Source organism: Lissotriton vulgaris, chromosome 1_2 (genome assembly GCF_964263255.1).
Source record: "Lissotriton vulgaris chromosome 1_2, aLisVul1.2, whole genome shotgun sequence".
NCBI classification, from domain to species: domain Eukaryota; kingdom Metazoa; phylum Chordata; class Amphibia; order Caudata; family Salamandridae; genus Lissotriton; species Lissotriton vulgaris.
The window spans coordinates 24,115,165-24,132,137 of record NC_141686.1 but is presented as its reverse complement, the minus strand read 5'-3'; the positions used below and the strand labels follow the sequence as shown (position 1 = coordinate 24,132,137).

At 46.8% G+C, this 16,973-nt stretch overlaps 1 protein-coding gene across 1 annotated transcript in view; it reads left to right on the top strand.

Annotated features, from left to right (window-relative positions):
• The first annotated feature begins 256 nt into the window (after nt 1-256).
• The window catches only part of WNT7B (Wnt family member 7B), a 457,578-nt gene continuing 440,861 nt past the window's right edge, over nt 257-16,973 (top strand). The window contains exon 1 of the mRNA XM_086952752.1: nt 257-705. Within this exon, the coding sequence (XP_086808878.1) occupies nt 635-705 (71 nt within the window). The 5' untranslated portion in view covers nt 257-634. The remainder of the gene's footprint in view (nt 706-16,973) is intronic.

Sequence of the window (16,973 nt, the reverse complement as noted above, 5' to 3'; positions counted from 1 at the left end):
TAAAGGGGGGAAGGATGGGGGAGAGCCAATAGGGGTAAGAAGGTAAGACAGAGGAAAGGGAGAGGGCGAGGGAGACAAAAGGATGAAACAGGCGGCGAGGCATGTACATAGCGAAAGTGTGAGGGAGGCAGAGAGAGGGGAAAGTCAGAGGGAGGAGAGAAGGAGTGAAACAGAAAGGAAAGAGGAAAAGAGTGAGGGGCAGAGGGCGACAGGTACGCTCAAGGAAAGAGAGGGATTGAGTAGTAAATAAAGAGGTCCGGAGACAGAGGGAAGCTGAAGGGAGACAAGGAGACAGACACGGCGAGGGGGTGGAGGCAGGGCCAGGGATCCTCCTACCTGCGCGCCCAGACTGCCAGATACGCCGAGTGTAACCTGGGGAAGCCAGACAAGTAAAAACACATTGGAAGTCAAGGCTGCCCGCGCCAGGTGAATGAGCTCAGGGCTGGCCGGCTCTCCCCCTGCAGTCACCGCTGACACCTCTCCTCCCCGCAGGCGGACCCCAGCCCGGGCGCGCGCTGCCCGCTGCCCTCTGCCCGGGTCAGCGCCAGAGCTCAGTGTCCAGCAGGTTGATGTGCCCCCCTCGGCCAGCCGATGAGTTTCTGCGACTTTTATGGCTCCTTCCATCCTCTAGATCATGCACAGAAACTTCCGGCAGTGGATTTTCTACGTGTTTCTATGTTTTGGAGTCATCTACGTCAAGCTAGGGTAAGTGACACCGGCTGAGAGCACTGCGCGTGGTGGCATTTGGGTTTCTTGTGAGAAGGAACAGCCCCATCGATGTTTGTGGCTTGGGAATTTGATCATACATCCCATTAAAGCTAGAAAAAAACATTCCCCGTTGAAATGAAAGTGCCTCTAAAGTGCCCACAACCATGTGTTTATGGCGATTTACAGGGCTCCCACTCATTGTTTTACTGATGCACGTGCCTGTGACCCGGATATTATCTTGAAGCAACGCAGGGGTCTCATGGGATGGGACATTCACTGAGCTCGAGGCTTTATGGAGATAGATCTTGAAGTGCTCGCAGCGCATGGGCTGTTAAAGTGATGCCATAGACTAAGCTGTCACTATCCTGTCAGAGGGTTTGCTTTGAAAGTGCTGCTAGTTCATAGGTCAGAAAGTGCTGTCAGGGAGCATATTTGAAAGTTCTGCTAGGGTGTAGATCTAAACGTGTTGGCAGTCGGCCAGGTTGTCTTAAAGTGACACCAGTTGTTAGCCTTTAAAGTGCTGCCTGGAGGAAGTGTCGAGCGTCAAGCCAGTTTGGTAACTCCGAACATGGTTCCAAAGGACTTGGTCATAAACTGCTCCCAGGGCTTAGGCCTCAAAGTATACTAGAAGGCATGTTTCGAGGTGCTGCCTTTGGTGTGACCCTTAAAGACTCGTGGGAGCACAGCTCTAAACGTGCTGCAAATTGAGTCATAATCAAAGTGCTTCAAGCGGCAATGCTCTCAAAGTGCTATAAAATGGAGCAAATTTCAAAGTGTTGCCATAGACAGCCTTCATGGGATTGAGAAAGGGGCATCTCTCAAAGTTCTGCAGAGGAGCAACCTTAATGTGGTGGCAGAAGGCCTTGCATTGAGTGCTGCTACAGGGGGCTCTGGGACCACAGCCTGCAAGGGCGACCCCAAAGTGAGGTAGGGTGTACTTCGCAAACTACTTACCAGTGACTGCTTTCTAAGTGCGGCAGGGAGATGGGATGAACAGCTTTTGTTAGGGATTTAGCTCATAGAGCACTATTGGAAACATCTCTCAAAGTATTCTAGAGATATTATCTCTTAAAGTGCTGTGACATTTTTTCTCATTGAGCTTCCAGATAGACAGCTCTGAGAGGGACAGTGGAGAGCGCTAGCAAAGTGCTGCCCGTGAGTGGCTCTCACATTGCTCCTATTCAGTTCTTTAGGTATTTTCAGAGGGAGCTGCGCTCGAAGTTCTGCTAGAGGGCACTTCGCCATAAAGTGCTGTAAGAGGGACATATCTAAAAAAAAAAAAACCAAGCTAAAGGGAGTTGCTGCTCTCTATATGCTGCCGGCCTGCAAATAGGCAGATCTCAAAGTGGTGGCAGACTGAGCTTTCAAAGTGCTGGTGGGAGGCCGGGGTCAAGTTTCAGATAAGTGCCAAAGGGATGGCTCTTAAACTACCAATAGAAGGACAACGTCACAGTGCTGAAAGAGAGGTTAACACTCTAGGTGCTCCGAGGTTAACGTTTGCACCCATAACCTTTCAATACACAACTGAGACTCTGGAAGACCTCTGCTCCTGTAGATGCAACTGTTTTAGACATTAAAGCTCTGGGACACTGCAACGAAAGCTAATTATGTCAAACAGGAGGTAGGAGACTTGTCACAGACCAGTGAGTGTGGAAAACGGAATCAGTGAGTGAACACACTTCTAAAGCACGTGTATGAAAAGAACCATCTCTGCTTCAGTCCAGCCCACTGGAAAATTGCTTGAGGCCCGTGGAGTGCAAGAGTGCTACAGGATAACTCACAGCAGGAATGTTACAGGGTAATCCACTGCAAGAGTGCTACAGGCCAACTCACTGCAAGAGTGGAACAGGAAAACCACCGCAAGAGGGCTATAGGATTATCAATTGGAACAATGGATCAAGGTACACCACTGCAAGAGTGGAACAGGGTAAACCACTGCAAGAGTGGAACAGGGTAAACGACTGCAAGAGTGCTAAAGGAAAACTCACTGCAAGATTGCCACAGGATATCACTGCAAGACTGCTACAGGAAAACTCACTGCAAGAATGCAACAGGATAACTCACCGCAAGACTGCTACAGGAAAACTCACTGCAAGAATGCAACAGAATAGCTCACCGCAAGACTGCTACGGGAAAACTCACTGCAAGATTGCCACAGGATATCACTGCAAGACTGCTACAGGAAAACTCACTGCAAGAATGCAACAGGATAACTCACCGCAAGACTGCTACAGGAAAACTCACTGCAAGAATGCAACAGGATAACTCACCGCAAGACTGCTACAGGAAAACTCACTGCAAGATTGCCACAGGATATCACTGCAAGACTGCTACAGGAAAACTCACTGCAAGAATGCCACAGGATTTACACTGCAAAACTGCTACAGGAAAACTCACGGCAAGAATGCCACAGGATAACTCACCGCAAGACTGCTACAGGAAAACTCACTGCAAGAATGCAACAGGATAACTCACCGCAAGACTGCTACAGGAAAACTCACTGCAAGAATGCCACAGGATATCACTGCAAGACTGCTACAGGAAAACTCACTGCAAGAATGCCACAGGATAATGTGTAAATGTAAATGTAGTATACTTGTAAAGCGCACAGCTGCCCCAGCAACGGGGCGTCCCGGCGCTGTATAACGCTGTGGAACCCTTCCTGGCTCTCCCTGTGAGATGCCCCTCCTGGGCACCCCCAAGGTGAAGCTAGGCATCCCAGTGTTGTTGGGGCCGTTGTGGAGATTAAGCAAGCTATTGCCCAGAGTTGCAGCGTGGGACCCATGATTAGAGTAGGCGCCGAGGCGAGAAGTATCGAGTCCGCGGACATTGAGCCCAAGACCCTGCCGCGTCTGGACTTGAACCCTGGTCCCGGGCCTGATCTCTGCTTCAGAGTCTGCCGCTTCTAACCAGTGAGCCACACTTCTCCATAACTCACCACAACTCACAGCAGGACTGCTACAGGAAAACTCACTGCAAGAATGCCACAGGATAACTCTCCGCAAGACTGCTAGAGGAAAACTCACTGCAAGAATGCCTCAGGATAACTCACTGCAAGAGTGGAACAGGGTAAACCACTGCAAGCATGGAACAGGGTAAACCACTGCGAGAGTGCAACAAGGCATACCATTGAAAGAGTGAAACAAGGCATACCACTGCAAGAGTGAAACAAGGCACACCAGTGCAAGAGTGAAACAAGGTAAACCACTGCAAGAGTTGAACAAGGCACACCACTGGATGAGTGGAACAAGGCACACCATTGCAAGAGTGGAACAAGGCACACCATTGCAAGAGTGAAACAAGGTAAACCACTGCAAGAGTGGAACAAGGCACACCACTGAAAGAGTGGAACAAGGCATACCACTGCAAGAGTGGAACAAGGCACCCCATTGCAAGAGTGAAACAAGGTAAACCACTGCAAGAGTTGAACAAGGCACACCACTGGATGAGTGAAACAAGGCACACCATTGCAAGAGTGGAACAAGGCACACCATTGCAAGAGTGAAACAAGGTAAACCACTGCAAGAGTGGAACAAGGCACACCACTGGATGAGTGGAACAAGGCACACCATTGCAAGAGTGGAACAAGGTAAACCACTGCAAGAGTGGAACAAGGCACACCACTGCAAGACTGGAACAAGGCACACCACTGCAAGACTGGAACAAGGCACACCACTGCAGGAGTGGAACAAGGCACACCATTGCAAGAGTGAAACAAGGTAAACCACTGCAAGACTGGAACAAGGCACACCACTGCAAGAGTGGAACAAGGCACACCACTGCAAGAGTGGAACAAGGCACACCATTGCAAGAGTGGAACAAGGCACACTATTGCAAGAGTGAAACAAGGTAAACCACTGCAAGAGTGGAACAAGGCATACAACTGAAAGAGTGGAACAAGGCATACCACTGCAAGAGTGGAACAAGGCACACTATTGCAAGAGTGGAACAAGGTAAACCACTGCAAGAGTGGAACAAGGCACACCATTGCAAGAGTGAAACAAGGTAAACCACTGCAAGAGTGGAACAAGGCACACCACTGCAAGAGTGGAACAAGGCACACCACTGCAAGAGTGGAACAGGGTAAACCACTGTAAGCGTGGAACGGGGTGAACCACTGCAAGAGTGCTACAGGATAACTCACTGAAAGAGTGGAACAGGGTAAACCACTGCAAGAGTGCTACAGGAAACCTTACCACAGGAGTAGAACAGGATAAACCACTGCAAGAGTGCAACAAGATAACTCACCGCAAGAGTGCTACAGGATAACTCGCAGCAAGAGTAGAACAGGGCAAACCACTGCAAATGTGCTACAGGTTAATTCACTGCAAGAGAGGAACAGGGCAAACCACTGCAAGAGTGGAACAAGGTAAACCACTGTAAGCGTGCTACAGGGTAACTCACTACAAGAGTGGCACAGAGTAAATGACTGCAAGAGTGCTACAGGATAACTTACTGCAAAAGTGGTACGAGGTAAATCACTGCAAGAGTGCTACAGGAAACTCACTGCAAGAGTGGCACAGAGCAAATGACTGCAAAAGTGCTACAGGGTAACTCACTGCAAGAGTGGTACAAGGTAAACCACTGCAAAAGTGCTACAGGGTAACTCACTGCAAGAGTGCTACAAGGTAAACCACTGCGAGTGCTACAGGATAACCCACTGCATGAGTGCTACAGGATAACTCTCTGCAAGAGTCAAACAGGGTAAACGACTGCAAGAGTGCCCCAGGATAACACTGCAAGAGAGATACGACGTAAACCACTGCAATCGTGGTACAGGATAACTTACTGGAAGAGTGGTACAAAGTAAACCACTGCAAGAGTGGTACAAGTCAACTCACTGCAAGAGTGTTCTAGGCAAATGTGCTGCAAAAGCAAAACAGATCAACTCACTGCAAGAGTGCACAAGGGGATATCACCCTAAGAGTGGAAAAGTTTAAACCACTGCAAATGTGGTACAGGTCAATTCACTGCAAAGGTGCTCCAGGCCAACCTGTTGCAAGAGTAATACAGGCCAACTCACTGCAAGAATACTGCTGGTCAACTTGCTGAAAGTGTAATGCATACCAACTCACTGCAAGAATAACACAAATCACTTCACTGAACTAGTGCTACAGGGCAATTCACAGCAAGAGTAGCACAGATCGACTTACTGCAAGAGTGCCACAGGTTAACGTACGACAAGGGGTCAAAGCTAGACTGCTGTCTACACAAGGCTCTGTGTGTGACTGCTTCAGCTCCATGCCCCGGAGAAGAAGGCTGCCTCAGTTTAGTTTAGTGACTGACATCAGTAGGGTCTCTCTCTTCAATATGAGCAATCGAATGATATGACACCTGTTTCAACCCAAGGCGCTGCAATATGTGAGCACTTTCAGTAGCTCCTAACAGGTGGACATATCCGTATTCCGTCACAGCACCCGATGCTCATGAGGGAATCTCAACGCTGGGTGTTCATGTGACTTCCACTGCAAAAATCAGTTGTGAGAGGGAGACTGCTGCATGCAGACCCCAAACGTCTACAGTGAAATCTCTGGGCTCAGGAGTGCGCTGCCTCCTATGTATGTGGTATTTCTATAGCGCAAGCAAACAGGGCCAAAATCAGTGGAGCACCGTACAGGGTCGAAGACAAGCATAAAGTCAGTGAGTGGTAAGAGAGGTGGCTGTTGTGTGGACGGTTAGTGCCGTGGGATGTAGTGTTCTTTAAAGAGGTGTGTCTTCAACTCTTGCTGAATCTGAGCAGTGCTTCAAGGGGCTGCTCTCCACATGGATTGAAGACATTCATACTCGAGCTAACTGTATTGTGGTGCAATGCCGACTGCTGCGAGGCAACCGTGGCAGGAAGGCTTATTAACTGGGCCGGCTTCAGTGCTGGTGGCGCCCAGTGCGACAATCATTTTTGGTGCCCTCACACCTCATAACCACCTCCTCGGATTCTCTCACTACCACCGGGCAAAAGTGCTCCTCATCTCTCCAACCATAAGTTATTGTTAAACACAGCGCCCCCTCCACAAGTCAGCGCTCAGTGCGGCCGCACCGGTCACACTGCCCTAAAACTGGCCATGCTAATCTATAACAGTTTTTAAGAGTCTTAAACCACAATTCTTGCTAAGTGCTGTGCACAACAATTGTTACTATTTTCCAGTTTGAGGCACTCAAATTTCTGACCTCGGAAAGTTGGGGTGCCATATAAGACTTGAAGGGATTCAAACATGTGTCCTTCTGCCTTTTTCATCAGTAAACTATAGTTCTCTATGTACGTTTACTATGACTATACGCTTTCCACAACACCTGAAGTCAACACACATAAATGAGCTACTAATGTCCTTCTTTTATTAAGCCAGCATTTCATCTTCCAACTCTGTAAAATGTCATTAGAGTGAACGTAACATAACGTTTCAGTGTTTGTCAAGCTTGAATTTCCCTTTCACATAGTGTTAGGTTATACTCATATAAAATATCCTACCTGACAGCATGATAACCTGTACCGTTTGGAGATCACTTACATGTCCTCCAAGGTGTCGTAACGCCGCTTAGCAAAATAAAAATTAGGAAACACCCTCACATAACTAAACAATACTCTTTAACTCCTGAATACAAATCTTTTAATGTTTTTTCTGAAAATAAGCGCGAGGTATAATCCGTCCAAGCAGCTGAGGGTGAGCATTCCATGCATGTGTAGCAAGTACTTAGGGCTGAGGGTGAGCATTCCATGTACGTGTAGAAAGTACTTGCGGCTGAAGGTGAGCATTCCATGCACATGTAGCAAGTACTTGGGCTGAGGGTGAGCATTCCATGCATGTGTAGCAAGTACTTAGGGCTGAGGGTGAGCATTCCATGTACGTGTAGAAAGTACTTGCGGCTGAAGGTGAGCATTCCATGCACATGTAGCAAGTACTAGGGGAAGAGGTTGGGCATTTCATGCACGTGTAGCAAGTACTTGGAGCTGAGGGTGAGCATTCCATGCATATGTAGCAAGTCCTTGGGTTGCGGGTGAGTATTCCATGCACGTGTAGCAAGTACTTGGGGCTGAGGGTGAGCATTCCATGCACGTGTAGCAAGTACTTGGGCTGAGGGTGAGCATTCCATGCATGTGTAGCAAGTACTTGAGGCTGAGGGTGAGCATTCCATGTATGTGTAGCAAGTACTTGCAGCTGAGGGTGAGGGTGAGCATTCCAAGCATGTGTAGCAAGTACTTGGGGCTGAGAGTGAGCATTCCATGCATGTGTAGCATGTCCTCGGGCTGCGTGTGAGCATTCTATGCAGTGTAGCAAGTAATTGGGGCTGAGGGTGAGAATTCCATGCACGTGTAGAAAGTACTTGGGGCTGAAGATGAGCATTCCAGGCACGTGTAGCAAGTACTTGGGTCTGAGGGTGAGCATTCCATGCACGTGTAGCAAGTACTTGGGGCTGAGGGTGAGCATTCCATGTAAGTGTAGCAAGTGCTTGCAGCTGAGGGTGAGCATTCCATGCATGTGTAGCAAGTACTTGTGGCTGAGGGTGAGCATTCCATGCACGTGTAGCAAGTACTTGGGGCTGAGGGTGAGCATTCCATGCATGTGGAGCAAGTCCTTGGGCAGCGGGTGAGCATTCCATGCATGTGTAGCAAGTACTTGGGGCTGAGGGTGAGCATTCCATGCACGTGTAGCAAGTACTTGAGGCTGAGGTTGAGCAATCCATGCATATGTAGCAAGTACTTGGGGCTGAAGGTGAGCATTCCATGCACGTGTAGCAAGTACCTGGGTCTGAGGGTGAGCATTCCCTGCATGTGTAGCCAGTACTTGGGGGTGAGGGTGAGCATTCCATGCATGTGTAGCACCTATTTAAAGAACTTTACCTCCTGCTTTCCTGATTTTTGTGAAAATGAAGAGGTTTTGAGAGCTGCACTCGACTCCTCACTGGCACAAAGGTAGTATGTGTCCTTTTCAAGAAGAATCTTTTCTCTGTGTAAAATGCATAAGGCCTTGAATTGGTTTTATTTTGAGCTCTGCACGATCGGCGTGAAGGGAACGTCGGTGACGTAGATAGTCCAGGGGGGTAATGCAGAACCCACCGTTATAGTCAATTTTAAACGTGATGAGTGTCAACACTGCGCTCACCTTTTGAAAACGGTTTATCGCTTTACGATATCTAGAAGCACGTCTTCAATTCACTTGAAACTAGTGCCACTAAAGACAGACTACTTTTTATGATTAAGTCAATTTAGTTTTACACTAAAACAGGATTTGATCTCATTTGATGTAGAGGATCAAGTGTTATAATTGTAGTCCTTCAGTGATTTAATTTCAGACTCTTGTCACCCAGCCACTGTTACCAGACACGTCACAAATTTATAAAAAAAAGGAGCTATGTAACATCAGAGTAATTGTAAATCGTGGTGTGAAAGGGGTCAATTACTGTAAGTGCCAGTACACAGATACTGAACAGAAGTGGGGACAGTGCTGTCTGTTGAGGGGGTCTACACTATATCTAAGCGGATAAAAAGTCAACAGGGAGGCGAAGCACCAATCTGCGCACAAGCTTTTAAAAATAAGTGAAACCATTTTAGAAGTTTGCGGCTGATGCCTGCTGCCTTAAATCCAGTGGTCAGAGCATACGGTTGACACAGCGGATGACATTGCCATTGAATCAAATAAAACGAGGGCCCATGACTGTCACCATTCATGTCCATACGCAGAGCCTTCCAGGAAAGAGGCTATCACAGAAAAATATTGAGAATATCGAAAATATTCTGTCCAAAACAGCGACTACCACAATATTATGAAGCTGAGTATAGTTACTAAAGTCTAGGTTTATGGTGTACTTTTTAGAGTATAGATTTAATATTGCAGTATTCCAGTTGTACAGATGTGGAATAAAGAATAATACATCTATACTTACCTATATCTACTTACCTTCATGATATTACGATACTCAATATTTTGACCACAATATTTTGGCAGGGCAATATTTTTTTTGTCAATGATCTGACTTACAATCTGGGGAGAGACAATGGCTGACTCTGTACAACCGAGCAGTTTAAAACATGGTTTTATTATGCCTGGGTGGAGTTCATGGAGTTTTACTCTGCAGAACTTCGCAGAGTGGCGGAAAAACTCTGCTGCGTTTCACCGAGTGCCACTAGCGGCTGAATCTGTTAAGTCACGCCGCTCGTGCTGATTTTTAGTGCTGGGAGTTTGTTCCGCACTGGAAAATCAGCACAAATGGCACTACGCCTCGTGCCAGAGGGTTCTGCTGTTTTCGGCCGCTCGAGTAGACATTCTACTTGAGCAGCAGCTTCCTCAACACAAGGTGCAGATTTCTCAATGCTATCGGTCGTGACATGCCACGACTGTCTGCGTTGAGAAATCTCGCCGGGAGGAGGCCTAGCGTGCAATTTTTTCTCGCAAGCGGTTGACAACTTATCATTGGTGAGTTGCTTGAAAAAATAACTCAGTTCCGCGTCAGTTCACTGAGTATTTGGGAAATCCGCTTGGAGCCTGAAGTGGGCAAAACTCTGCAAACTCTACCGGCGGAGCAGAATTCTTAGCCCACCCCTTGTTTTTATTCCATTTAGCACGTCGTTAGATTAAATAAATAGCAGGTGTTGGCTCACAAGCAGTAGGTTAGGCAATGGCAAAAACAAACATAAATGGGCTGGACCAGCGTGGGGTGTCCATAGCAGACGCCCTTGCAAAGGAAGCCATTTCCTAATTCCCATTGAATTAATATTATTCTTCTCTATGCATCTGAAAGTAACGCAGAATCTTAGGTTGGTTTAAGGTGATAGTTGACATGTTGCTCTACCTCAGTGATCCCATTCCTCCGAGATCCTGTTTATCCGCATTTCACTATCCGTCTTCCGTATTTTGTGATGAAATAGACGGCGATGGTCTCACAAAACCCCTGTGTTGGCCTAGGGGTTCTTAGGCTGCCCTAACGGTCCCTTAATTGTCGCAGAATTGTCCACTGTTCCATTAGTTGGAGATGAGTTTCCTCTAATTCAGCGTTTCCCAAACTGTGGTCTGCGGACCAGCAGGGGTACGTGAGACATTCCCAGGGGGTTAGCGCAGGACTTGAGCGCCTGTTGTCGTAGTGAAAAATGAAAAGCCCATGCGTCCTCACAGCACACAAGAGCTGTGAATGTTGGCGCAGGGGCGGCGAGACCACAATAATACAATCGGGAGGCGGGGGCAGCACATGGGCAGTGGGCAGTCAGGGGGGCCGCAGGGGGCACAGCGGCTGGGGAAATGAGTGGAACAGAAGGCAAAAGGGGCACAAAAACAAGGAAAAAACGAGTGGCACAGAAGGCAGATGGGCACAAAAAACGAGGGAAAAACGAGTGGAACAGAGGGCAAAAAGGCACAAAAACGACTGGAGCAGAGGGCAGAAGGGCACAAAAAACGAGGGAAAAACGAGTGGAACAGAGAGCAGAAAGACACAAAAAACGAGTGGAACAGAGGGCAGAAGGGCAAAAAAAGACGGAAAAACGAGTGGAACAGAGGGCAGAAAAGCACAAAAAAAGAGTGGAACAGAGGGCAGAAAGGCTCAAAAACAAGTGGAACAGAGGGAAAAAGGGTAAAAAAATGAGGGGAAAACAAGTGGAACAGAGGGCAGAAAGGCACAAAAAACAAGGGAAAAACGAGTGGCACAGATGGCAGAAAGGCAAAAAAAACGAGTGGAACAGAGGGCAGAAGGGCAAAAAAAAACAAGGGAAAAATGAGTGTAACAGAGGGCAGAAGGGCACAGAAAACGAGGGAAAAACAAGTTGAACAGAGGGTAGACAGGCGCAAAAAAAGAGTGGAACAGATGGCAGAAAGGCAAACAAAACGTGTGGCACAGAGGCCAAATACAGAATACAGAAATATAGGGGCTGCTACGAACAGAAGGCAGAACGGGCAGAGAGGCACAGGGGCAGCGAGGGGAACAGAAGGGAAAACCGGGCAGAGACACGGGGCAGCGAGGGGTACAGAAGGAAAGACAGGGCAGAGAGAGCACGGGGACAGCGAGGGGAACAGAGGGAAGAAAAAGGGGCACGGACCACGTACAGGGAGCGGGGGAAGACAGACAACAGCAGTCACAGTCACAACAATGAAAATACAGGCAATACAATAAAAGCAATAAAGCGTTGAAAGGCATATGTGTATAGGTTACCGTTACTTGGCAGGCAGGTAAAAATAGATGCAGCCAGGATCAGCAGTAGGATTTTCGTGCTGCTGTCTGATTGCTCACTTTCCACAAGCCCTTGGGTGACTTATGTGTGCTGTCAAGCTTTCATATTCAGACTTATCAAGGTCTTATTCTGTGTAGCCGTTGCAGTTTGTTGTTGGCAAGGGACGGGGCACTGGGCATCCTAACAGGAGAGGGTCATGTCAGGTGCCACGCGAGGCCTCTCTGAAATATGCCTTAACTGCACTGCTCACCCCATGGTGGTAAAATGTTGTTTTGCTGTCTGTGACTAAAGATTATGTCTAACAGGGGTTTATGGTAATTGGCATAGCATTGTTCCATGATCTCGCTGAAACAATTTGCCTCCTGTGCAGATACCTTCCTGCCATCTCTTGCACTTCCATGATGAACTCCTGATTTTGGGCCCGATTCACAGAATGAACTTAAGACTCAATCCTAATCTTACTACTATTTTGGTATTCACAGAATGCACTTACTACTTTTGGCATACACAGAATGAACTTACTACTTTTGGTATTCACAGAAGTTAGGATTTTGTCTTAAGTCTGTCTTAAGTCAGTCTTAAGTCTGTCTTAAGTTTGTCTTAAGACGAACTTAAGACAAAATCCTAACTTCTGTGAATACCAAAAGTAGTAAGTTCATTCTGTGAATGCCAAAAGTAGTAAGTGCATTCTGTGAATACCAAAATAGTAATAAGTTTAGGATTGAGTCTTAAGTTTATTCTGTAAATCAGGCCCATAGACCTTGAATATGCTCTGTACACTGACTCATCGCTTTGTGCGCTATCTTGTCAGAATTTTCACAATATTCGTTGCTCCTTGGGGCATGTCTTTATTATAAAAAGCTTCATAATTGTATAATATTTTAGACCTTCTTAAACTGTGAATAGGTAAAAATGCTAATAATTCACAATCATTCAACTTGTTGCTGTAAAGGAAGGGTCACCACTCCAAGGCTCTGTAATGAGAATGTAGAGGTGCTGCTACGGCTGAGAGCAGGAGACTTGTACCACTAAATAATACACTGCTGTATGCATACATGTCCATGCCAATAGACCCAATTCAGGCTGTCTCCCTCTTGAAATTGCCTCTGATTCGTTCCCATTCCCAACCTTTGTGTACCCCGTTAACGGGTGGTGGGACTGGAAAATGCTTCTGAAAACTGTTATTGCTAAGCCAAACATGACTGACACTGTTCCTACGGATGTGGATCATTTGCGCCCACCACTCCTTCAACCACCAAGGTGCACACCCTTGCCAGCTTCCTTTCTGTAGAGATCAGTGTGGGCTGAAAGATGTGCTACAATGCCAAGATGTGCATCTTGCAACTTCAAGTATTTTCTAAAAATGTTTTCGACATCACAAAGTGCAAAATTGGCGAACTTTAAACAGAAGTTATAGAAAAATGGGGCTTGTAACAGTGAAAAAGTGTTCTAGCTGCGGTTCAGAATCATAAGCGGGCTGGCGCTGCTGCTTGGTAGCCGTGCTCTGCAATGTCCCACAGCAGAAAGTCCCTCTACGGTGACCTAGAAACACTAGTGCCACAAAAAGAAGCTACAAAGAACAAGTTGTTCCTGGTCTACGGTGCCAGTCTTTGACACCAGCTTCCTTGTGCACAGCGATACTGGAGGCACTGCGGGCAGCATAAGTACCAGTGGCCACTGAGGTCACCCTTCGACTCTCCTGGCTTGTTGATCCAGGTGACAACTGTTCCCTTGGATCTTACTAGATCCTTCAAAACTAGACTTCTCCAGTACCAGATTTGTGTATATAGTTTTCCTCCACCAAACTTCATTGTTATTGGTGGTTGCTGTGGGTTCTCCCATTGTCATAAATTCTTATTGTTATTCAGAGTATCTCAGATTACACCAAATGCTCTAATGAGGTCAATACTGTATTGCAAGCCCCAGATGTAGTGGTGCTGTTTTTGTCAAACTATAGTGATCAGTAGTGGGAAGGAATTTACATTTCACCGCAAACCTATTGGAAATTTACCTACTTTGCTCTTCACAAATGTTTCAGTTTTGTAAACCTTGCAAAAGTTAGCTTGAAGGACAATTTCCTTGTAAAGTACATTTTGCTGCAAAATTCTCTCTCCAAAAGTGATTTTTTTTTGCTTAGGTATTTATTTCTGCAAGGAATGTTTTTGTGACATTTGTTTCTCACCATTGAAACTTTGCGACCTTTTAGACATATTATTTAATGTTTTTATTACACTTTGAGGTGACAAGAGAATTCCACAGAGCAGCCACGGTCCATGCAGGTAACAACGGTGGGCCGAATGGGGGGTGGGGGGGGGGGGGGGGATGGGGGAGTTGATTTTGAGGGATGATGCCGAGGGAAAATTAATTAATTATTTAATTTACCCTCAGGATCGTCCCACAAAATCCTCCCCCTGCACACTCGGCCCCACCGCTGTTACCTTAACGGAACGCGGTTGCTACAGAGCAGAGAACCATCAACAGGGGTGAGGGGGCTGGGCTATAAAGCTTGCAAGGTTACGAAGAAAACGTTGCAAGGTTTGTGGAGAGAAAGCTTCACAACTCCTGATCGCGATCTCTCCTCATGTCAAACATTGTTTTGCATACTATGAGTGCAAATGAAAGAGCAGATATTTCGTACAAGCCTCCGGTTGCTCGTCGCTTCCCAGTTCATGCTCTCACCCAGGGCTCGAGTCGAGGTACCACGCGTGCGGACGGCGTCCCCCCACTTATTTTACCGGGAGCTCGATAACTGGAGCAAATGGAGTCACAAATACACTCTTTGGACGCCCTGGGGCGAGATCAGAGCTGATTTAGACCGCTGCTAACGCGCTGGCTTCTCTGATGCAATCGCATCTAAGGGGTGAGCGAGGGAAGGCAATGAGTCTGATGGTGCAAGCCACCTTTCGTGACGTCACTTCCTGTTGTGACATCAGAGTTCCCCCACTTCTTTTTTTAGGACTTGTGCCCTGCTCTCACCCATAATGGTTTCTGCACCTGAGGCTCTGAGGAAGACCCCACAGGCATTAACGCTTGGATCATATCCTTCTACTAAACCAATGGTGCCTTGGCTGTTCTACATTCAGGCCCCCGATGCCCAAGAAGAAACTGAAACTTTGGAAAAAAACTACAATAAGCCTACTTTGTCCAAATCTCTCGACAATGAAAGCAGCTTTTCCAAAAATCACTGACTTTATAGCTGGCAATATTCAGCTCAATAATATGCGAGGTGAGAGCACCTGCCTGGATCAAAAACCTCTTCTTCTCACATGGACAAGGAATTCTACTGGTCCACATTTTTGTGGCTCAGATAGGCTGGTGCCAATGCCATCATGTTGAGGCGGTGTGGCACAAATGACACAAAGTTGGCTGTTATGTCTCTTTGCTCTCCAAACGTTTGTGCAAGAGTATATGTTTATACCCAACCTCTGTAAGAAAGCCACTAAGTAACAGCTAGTGATCCCCAGAACACGATAGCGAATAATGGATGGTCCATCATCTCCTGTTTCTCCATCTGCTGAAAGCGTTGTTGACGTTTCCAGATTTAATAGTGGAGGCTCTGAACTGCGCACTTCTAGCCATCATTTTATGGTAAAATCTTTTAAATTCCTCAAAGTACCTGATGCAGTAACAGTACAAAAAAGGCATGGAAATGGCAACATTTTCAATCTCCAACTTACTAGTTCTGCTCGAAGCCTAATCTTTCCATCAATCCACTGCTGCGTTTCAGTATTGTGATTGATGCTTCAGAGGAAGACCTAGTCATGGCCAAAAAACCAGAAAAGGTCAAGAGGTCTAAATACACATCCAGAGAACCCCCACCAACACATTTCATCAGTGGACAGTTACTGCTCTCGTGGGATGGTTTCTCCCTCTGTTACCACCACTGGACCCAGATTACCAAGGGCTCCAGGATTCTTCCAGTGGCCTATGACGGCTCTTCCCTAGAGCTGAGAATAGAACAATGCGTAGATTATTCTCAGTCACCAGCAATAACTAGTAATCATTCTAATACATATCCCACCCTGTTGTTGTTTCCCACACTGTACTACTACAGACCTGGACTTAGCCTTCACCCTATTCTAATAGGAATAGCCCAACCCAGCCCAAATACACATCGCTCACCTCATCCGAGTGGGAGCAGAAGCAGCCCTTCACAAGCTTCAGCCTTGTTGGGCCTCCTCAGCATAGTTGAATGTGAGTTCTATGGTACAAGATCCATGCTGGGCTCTCCTTGCAGTCATAGTATTTGTCTAGAAAACAAAAAAGCGTGAAACCGCGCTGCCAACCACCACCATTATGGCCACCCTGCCCCAGTCAGCGTTCCATGTACCTCTCGAAAACATGGGCCGATGTCTCCTTTTGGTACCGTCATGGTTCTCCTACCTTCTGAGAAAGCAGTAAGCTACTACCATCACAGTGTTCTACTGAAAAAGGAAGGGTGTAAACTCCCCCACACCACTTTTAAATAATCTAAACAAGTATATCCTCTGCAGATGTTAAAGTTGTTGTCTATGACGCAGTCCTTATATCTGATCAGTACATTTACTTGAGCATTGCTGAATGCAAATCTTCTTGTGAACATCTACCAGAACCAAAGTAATGCATCTTCTTTATTTTACTCATTAATCTATCTAATACAGTGCTCCACTGAAAGACAAAAGTGTTTCCCACGGAACAGAGTGTGTGACCCTAGCTGCAGAATGGTCGCACACGCTAATAGGAGGACTAAAGTAGTGTGTGTTGATGAGCAGTGTCGTGCAGGAAGGAGAGGTACCCTACGACCATTATTTCCTGACAATCAGAAGTGATAGGTCCACTCTCAGATGAAGTGGAAGGTTATTCTGGAGGTTGGGTCATGGAACAAGAAGGTGTTTCTGCTTGTCTTCTCTTTTCTGGCTCTGTAGACCTGAAGTCTGATCCCATTGTTGCTGTGGGTGGACCATGTTTATCCAAAGAACGATGACTCTGGCATTCGCATGAATGAGGGATCCTACTTCTTCTAACCAGCGTTTTATCAGCTATGGTGGTGCAGGTGGAGTCATGCTCACAACCAAGACCACAAATGCCAGGTGCCTGACCTCCTTCCTTTCTCAGTCCTATCGCTTTCAGAGGACAT